Source organism: Populus trichocarpa, chromosome 16, assembly GCF_000002775.5.
Source record: "Populus trichocarpa isolate Nisqually-1 chromosome 16, P.trichocarpa_v4.1, whole genome shotgun sequence".
Lineage (NCBI taxonomy): Eukaryota > Viridiplantae > Streptophyta > Magnoliopsida > Malpighiales > Salicaceae > Populus > Populus trichocarpa.
In genome coordinates, this window is record NC_037300.2 from 10,474,747 (window position 1) to 10,482,899 (window position 8,153).

Sequence of the window (8,153 nt, forward strand, 5' to 3'; positions counted from 1 at the left end):
GAAAAGGAAAAAACACAGTGCAGCTGTGGCTACCATGGTAAAGGAAAATATCAGTATAGTTCTCCCTTCCCACAAGATGAGTGACCAAACAAAATGATATTTATCCTCCTTGCCACAGTAACCTCTAATTCCACATTGGTGCAGCAAAGAATTAAACAAACAGTTCCAGTGGCCAAAATTATCTTGTAAGGGTTTCTCCAATGTAAAGGACGCAATTACAAACATTCAGGGGACAACGTTATCTGCAATGTTCTGATAAACTTTGACTTAACTTTTTGTCATCCACAGCATCAGCAAGCGTATCTGAAGCAGATTCATTTTTTGGCTTCCCTGAATCATAAGAGGCAAAAGCATTTTAATTTTTCTATCATCTACATAAAAAGATCACTCATTGAAGCAGATGAATTTGCGGGCATGAAAATCAACAGATTCGGTGGCCTAAGGCTCAGCACAGAGTTCTGGCTCGGTTCCAGATTTGAAATATGTACACACCAGGATATACATTACTTATCACAGATACAAACAGACCATATGATCAGGCTCATTTCTAGGAACATATGGAGGACATATACATATAGATACGTGTGTGTTTGGCAACTTCTGAATATCGTGTCTTTAATGGCGCTTGGAACTTAATGTGGGACACAAGTGTTTTTTAATAATATCATCAAAATCATCTAGCTTTGGAAAGAAAAGATCAAACGCCGTAAAAAAACCAATCAAAATATCAAATGCTTCTCAGGTTCAATTAGAGAATGGGTTTTCCACAGTATTGTAAGTGAATAAAGAAATGTTAGTTTTATCCAGAAAAGCACGAGAAAGCAAACTGTGGATACCTTAATAACCCATCTCTAATTAGGATTTGGAGGATGTTACATGATACCAAATGACTTGTATACATCTTATTATGGCATGTCTTCTCTTATTGGACCTGTTTTAGTATTTTACATGCAATAATCCAATAAATGTTTTGAAAGTAAATAAATAATATATTTGCATTTGAATTACCATGGTACCTAGTGACCTACCCGTTACTGAACTAGTGAACCTTCCAGGCCCTTGGCCAGGTCAAGGTTGAGCTGGGTTTGATAATCCAACCCACCCAAAGGACCAAAACAGGCAAAACCATATTTTCAGGCCTTGAAATGTCAAACTCAATAGTCTAGTTTAGTCCCCACCCATTAATTTATGATCTTCAATTCAGTCCTCAAACTTGCAAAACTTGCAATCACAAAAACATTTGAGGGATGGTCAATTGCAAAGATCTTGTACATATTACAAACCATCAGTGTATTCAATTTTCCATGATTGGAAGTGAGTTAGGAGGTTTGAAGACTGAATTGAAATATGTGTGTGCGCTTTGTGTATATAGAAGCTAAATGATGTTATTTGCTCCAGCACCAGATGGCAAAGACATCAGTGATCATATACACTCTAAGTGAAAAACACAAAGACAATCACAGGCTAAAGAAAAACTGTTTTCAGAACATTAATTTCAACAATTTACTTTGTTTTTGCCTTTTAGTTAGTCATTGAACATATTTACAGCACATAATTTTGTTGCCATCAGAAAGTGACACTCATATAGAAAGTGACTTAAAAATGCCTTGCCTGATTTCTTATTTTTCTTGGATGAAGCATTCCTAAGCTTCTTGTTCTGCCCTTTCCCTGCCTCAACGAAGATATGATTGTACTTCTCTAATACCCTTTCCTTTTCTTCAAGTAAGCCTAGCATCTCATATGAATCTGCCACTTTTTGCACTATGGATTTTTCTGGAGGTTGACGATCAAAAGCTTCCAGCCCTTTGAAAAGCTTTGCATCCAATTACAACGACAAAGCCAGGTTAATCCAATGATTATAAGAAGTGGTCAGTTCAAACAATTTATGAAAAAAGAAAAATGCTAATCTAACATCAACCTATAACCAACTAAAAAAGACACCACATGACAAATCTAAGGAATGCGTAAATACAGTGATTTAATAGCACTGAAAGGCAAGACAGGTATTCCTTTCTCAAAGATAAACAACAACATGAGATGAATTTGATAGCATTTTTTCTCCTCCTTCCTCTTACTTTTTAACCAAGGATAAAATCTTCCACATCCTCCAATTCATTAAATGTTAATGTCCAACAAACTCTGTTCAATTTAAGCTACAGATCAGTAAAGTTTTGCTATATTCATGGGATAGAATAGAAGAAATATCATGCTCTAGACTGCCCTACTAAAATCAGAGAGAAATTCCCGTGCAATTATTGCAAGAAAAAAAGTCAATCCATGCGTGTATGGATACAGTTCCACTACCAGTGTTGTATCCTATAGCAAAATTGAAAAAGACCTCTCACTTCATTGACTTCAAAACAACATAATAGCATCTTCAAGTTTTGTTCTATTTCCTTCCTTAAGTTTAGTTGCACGTACAAGGAGTTGAAAAGTAAAAACATAATGGTTTAGTGTATGAACAACTCTCTACTGTTTTCATTCATGTTCCAATGCAGCTACCTCTGCAATGATGGAGCTTTTCAGTGTCCTTTACTGGAGAATAATGTGTATAGAGAATATTCAAATTGTTTTTCTTGCATTAGATTATGAATTTATAGAAAACCACAATTTCCTACAGAACAATGACAAAAGTATGGCATGCAGATTGTGAGTGATAATTGCCCAGTAAACATAATAAGCTCATTACACACATCTGATTTTCCATATCAAGAAGCAAGTGGCATGCTGCAAACCAAACCTTTATGAGATTCTCTAGCATGTTGTTTCTGTAGTATATAGATATCATGCGATTACATAGCTGCCATGGCACCGAATGAAGATCTCTGCCAATTTTCTTCAACCAAAACTCATGTGCTTCTTTTGCTCTGTGGTCCATATCTAATGCTCGTATAAACTGCGCATAAGTTCCCATTGTAGTTCCCTGCCCCTTGCTAAGCATCCATTTAATAACCTTTAGAGATCAATAAAATATGAACAGATCAAATAATGCAAAATGCTAAAGAAATAACATTAATAAGTAGCATTAAAAAGAATATTAAAAACATAGTAGCATTACAAAGAATATTTCAAAATATTTTAAAAAGAACATAGAAACATCACTCACGAACATGTTGAAAGCCAAGTTGACAAATTTACTTTACACTTTGATGTTGTCAAGCTAAAAAAATAAAAGGTAGGTAGTCACTATAGTTCATGGGTTCATGGGTAGCTAAGGCGGGTTGTGGCAGTGTTCTTAAGACTAAAATTACCAACATAAAAAAGAAAATAAACCAAACTGTATCCAACATTCTCTAATGACACTAAATGATAACTACCCACTAAGAGCTGAAAGCAGACTTTTGCAAAACTATATTAGGAGTTTCCCACAACGCATTCACAAATATCTTCAGAATAGTAAACATAGAGCAGCTTATTAATTAGCAAAAAACCAATTGCAGCTGTCGCCATGCACCAAATGCAAGAAAGGTCTCCAATATCTCCTGATTATACTTCCAATTCTTTGGCCTATTCCTCTTCTCAACATGTTTCTTCATAAAACTTCTATATTATCCCTTGCAGACCCCAAATGTTTTTTGTGTAACCTTAGAAATATATCCATAAAGCCAAGGTGGCCCAATGTAAAGACTTTTATCTAAGCTATAGTACTCGAAGAAAAAGAAATACTCGTAAATCCAGGTTAATCTCTTAAACCCATAATCTGTTAAGTTCTAGACCGAGGTTCAACCAGGAAGCTAAACACCCAACCAATTAAATATTAAAAGATGAAATTGTAAAAAAAAATCAATTTAAAAAAAAAATCAAGGTAAGAAAATAGCAATAAAAAAAAATAAGGATCAAATTTGATAGGAAAAAAAAAACTCAAGGAGAATGAAATTGTAAAACAAAACCAATTTTAAAAACCATCTTAAACAAAAACAAATAGCAATTAAAAAATAGAAACCAAATATGACATGAAAAAAGTCTATGGAGGATGAAATTAAAAAATATATATATATAATTTCATAAATTATTCAAAATAAAACAATTATTAATAAAAATAAAAAATAGACCAAATCTTAAGGAAAAAAAAGTGAAGGGCTTTTCTGAAAATTTGGAAGTCGATCACAAAAATCAAGGAGAGGAGGGAAAAAGAAAAAAAAGAGTCCATGCACGCCAAATTGGAGACAAGTAGAATACACGCACCACCTAGGCATGGAAGGGCCGCTGAGACACTTACTTCGGCCACTAGACAGCAGCACACGCATTGTCAAAACCCTGTAGTCACTGTTCACGCACATTGAACTTTTTTTTTATAATTTCCTTATTTAGCAAATGGCCCAATGGCTCCTAATGAAACCCAAGAATTATAAAATAACCAAATTTAAAAGACTAAAGTACCCCTAACCGAAGGGCAAATTGTTTTAATTTGAAGAGAAAGGAAGTAATTTAACTATGTTTAAACTAAGTAAAAGACCAAAAAGCCCATGAATTTTAATTTCGTTTTTTTTTTTTTTTGCAGCCAAGGATAAATTAGTGTTTTTCCTGTGAAAAAAAATAGTGTGACCGATTTGCCCCAATAAATTAAATAATGACTATTGGGTCTCATGGAAATGACAATAATACCCCCACCAGTCAGTCCATTGACTTTTAGGGGCAAAACAGTAAAAATATTGTTCCAATCCATAGTGTTTTGTGTCTTAAACTACAATGAATCACTGACCCCTTTTAAGTTTTTGTTAAAATGAAGCATTTCTATCATTTGGATTATGTGGCTGGAGTACAATTTGAAACTTTTTTACCAATCTTCACCGAGGCAACTCCTTCACTATATAATAATCTTTCTCATCTCTCGACTTCTTATGAAGTTCTACATCCAGGGGCTCTCAAGGAATTGCATTAGATGAATTGTGAAACGCTACTGGTCTTTTTTTTTATTTCTTTATCTAGAAGCAACTGCAGCTGTCATTTAACCATGTTTATCTGACATTCCCTTGAATCCTTTTTTTCTAGATGAAGAAAATTATTAGCAGAGGAGAGGGAGAGAGTAAAACAGTGAAACAACAAGCTTCTCAAAATCTAACCAGGTTAATGCTTTTTAAATGACATTTTTCCTCAAGTCTATTTGCTCTTACTTACATTGCCTAATAACCTAATAACACAGGGTGGTTACAGGGAAACGTATTCCACTAGATCAATTGATATTTTAGTAAAAAAAATTTGCTCATTGACTCAAGTGCATCACAGTCCAAAATCTTCTATTCTGGATTTCCCATATGAAATAGGGCACTGTTTATACAACAGTGAGGCATAAAAGAACCAGTTTCACAATAAAAGATATGCACATTTTCACAATTGTGGTATATAAAAACCAGCTTCAACAAGTTTTACAACATAATCCTACTCCATCATTTACCAAGGGGTATGTGTAGCCAGGCACCAATTTTTGGTCGTGTATTAAAGAGGAAACATGGTATCGATTGCAAATTCAAATCTCACTAGACCACGATCTTATATCTCATTAGGGTAGCAAAAAGAATCAGGATATGGTCACACTCACATCATACAACTGCCTTTACTAGTGGCCATCTTGATCAACCAAAACTCACTCAAATAGGAAAACCTCTTGTATCACATATCCTAGTCATCAGTTCTTAGGAACTAACCTAGTTGATTCCAATTTGTTTTGGTTTCAGTTTTACTACAATTTTAGTAGCAAGATTCAGAATTAAACACCGATGCCTTAAAAACTTATTATCTAGATAGCATAACAGCTAAGAATTGCAGATCAGTAAAAAATAAAAGATGAAATTTCTTGCTTTGCTTCTTCAGTTTTGTCTTTAACAGTCAATAGAGATTTTTAATTGGACATACAATTTGTTTATTCTTGTTTCATTCTGCTTCACTGGGAATGAATAGAAAACAAGACCATAGTTTAAAAAGCTTGTGGATCTCAAATATCGCCTTTAGGAGGGATATAATTAGCCTAACAAATTTATATTGTTTAACATGAAAGATAAAAATTTGACCCCAGAAACAAACATCAGTTTATGAAATATAATAGAAAAGGTTTCCAATTATGTCAATCAATTGGTCGATATTAGAAGGGAAAAAATCAATCAATATGAGGAGCTTGTATTTAAAGCTATACTAGATAATGTAGCTTTATTCTAGAATGGAAAACACTAAGTAGTCAGATATGATAAAATGGAAAATAGAATGACTATGATAGCACAAACTCTGATCAACAACTCTATCACAAGGTTTCTTAAAAGAGGAAGAAGAAAAAACAGTGTTTTAACCCCTTATTTCTAGATTGGATAGCTTACTATAGAATGCAAAACACTAACAGATTTGATAAAATGGGACCACAACAGCTCAAACACTTATCAGTAATCGTGTCACTAGGTTTCTCAAAAAGAGGAAGAAGAAAAAGGAGTGCTATGCCAAAAGGCTTTAACCCCTTATCGGAAGAACATCAAGTTCATCCAGCAGGAATAACTCAATCAATTGCCAAACGATCAATCAATCACTTGCAATAAATCACAGAAGTTTTCCGCTTACCCCAAAATATCAGATGTATATGGCTTTTGAGAAAACTTTTTGTAAATATTTGAGAAAAAAATTAGATATACAAGCGCTAGGAGAGGAGTGCTAAAAACATGAATTTTTAAGTAGATAAAATGACAGAGTTATCCTGGCATCCATATGGCGGCTATCTTGTGGTCTTTACATGATTTCTGTTTACGTTCTACACTTAATCCTCCAAAAGCCCATTGTTTTTCTTGATGTTCACGTAGTGCATAAACACCATCATATTAAGAAAAGCATGCATCCATGTTAAGGTTGCATAGGGGAGAGGGAGAGAGAGTATCAAACCTGAACAATTCTATGCCACTGCTGTTCCTTCTCAAGAGCAATCAATACCTGCTTAATTGACGCAATAGGAAATTTTTGCTCCCATGCAACCCAGGCATCAAGAGCACCATAAACAGAATCCTTGCTGTCATTTAGATCTAAAAGCTGCATATATAAGATTGTGTCGTCATACTCTAACTGCATAGTACAAGCTACGTGAAACAAGATGAATGTTTTTGGACATTGATGACATATAGAAACTCTCCAAAATCACACCAAAATTAAGCAGTCAATGCCTCATAACTGTGAAAACTACCATGCAAATGAATAGCGATTGGTAATTTGGATTCTGTGTGCTTACTGTGGTAATGAGAAATTTGATCTTATCCTTCTTGGAGACATTGTCACCAATTTGGTTTCTCCTCGGATTCTGCCTTGAATTTCCATCACCATGAACCGACTGAAACATTATTACATATATTTCAGGAGATTAACATCAATCAAAATGAACAAGAACAGCAATTATTTTGCATACCTGTAACAAAGGCGAAGCTGCTACAGCAGCAGAGTGTGTGTTAGATATTAGCATTCGAGCTTCAATTGTCGCTTTGAAGCTAAAATTCGGCAAGGTTTGCACCCTACCCACTCCTATTCTCCTTAAATGCCCAATCTGAATCATCAATAGCAGATCGAAATGAAGTTTAATTAAAGTGATATTAGTAGTAACAGCAGAGCAGTGGTTTCATGGATAACAAGTGAAACAGCAGCAAATTAAGTGGCCATGACAGTAAAAGGGAGAGAAGACTAAACCTTACTGAAGAGCGAAGGAAACATTGTGTAAGATTGAGAATGAAAATTGCCAATAAAATAAAATTGAGTTAAGACGAGCCCTAAACTATTTTCTCCAAAATATATCAAATAAGCCAGCATTTTTACAGTGAAAGCAAAAAAAAACAACTTGCCTTGTTTATACAGAGTTCGAGCATGAATTTCAAGTCATAAGAAGATTCACATAATAATTACAAGTACAAGTGGAGCCTCTGCCTTCAAAAAAAAAAAAAAAAAGGCCATACCATAGCGGGTTTTGGCTGATTTAAACCCTGAAACGAATCTTAATCACCTACTCTGCAATCTTAACAACTCTCCACTACTAAGTTCCTCCAAATGTTTCTTCTGCGAGTCCTGGTTGTCGAGGACTCGTCGTCCTGAAGCTTGAAAGTTGGCGGTAGAGGCGCGGCTCCTCTTGTTGACGGAGGCTCGAACCAAGACGGTTTTTCATGTGGGTCTTCGAGGATTTTGATTTTGTTTATTATTAT

General features: G+C 34.7%; 1 protein-coding gene across 7 annotated transcripts in view; it reads right to left on the reverse strand.

Moving 5' to 3' along the window:
- Positions 1–8,153, reverse strand: part of LOC7486528 (pentatricopeptide repeat-containing protein At4g21190) — a 55,601-nt gene extending 47,448 nt beyond the window's left edge. For 3 of the 7 annotated variants that reach the window (XM_052448081.1, XM_052448078.1, XM_052448080.1), the window contains exons 1-6: positions 7,648–7,904; positions 7,373–7,507; positions 7,199–7,297; positions 6,859–7,002; positions 2,741–2,953; positions 1,612–1,813 (exon numbers count right to left, since the gene is read on the reverse strand). In XM_052448081.1, coding sequence (XP_052304041.1) covers positions 1,612–1,813; positions 2,741–2,953; positions 6,859–7,002; positions 7,199–7,297; positions 7,373–7,507; positions 7,648–7,767 — 913 coding nt within the window. In that variant the 5' untranslated portion in view covers positions 7,768–7,904. The other 4 variants (XR_008057638.1, XM_024587850.2, XM_024587849.2 and 1 more) reach the window with 4 other exon arrangements.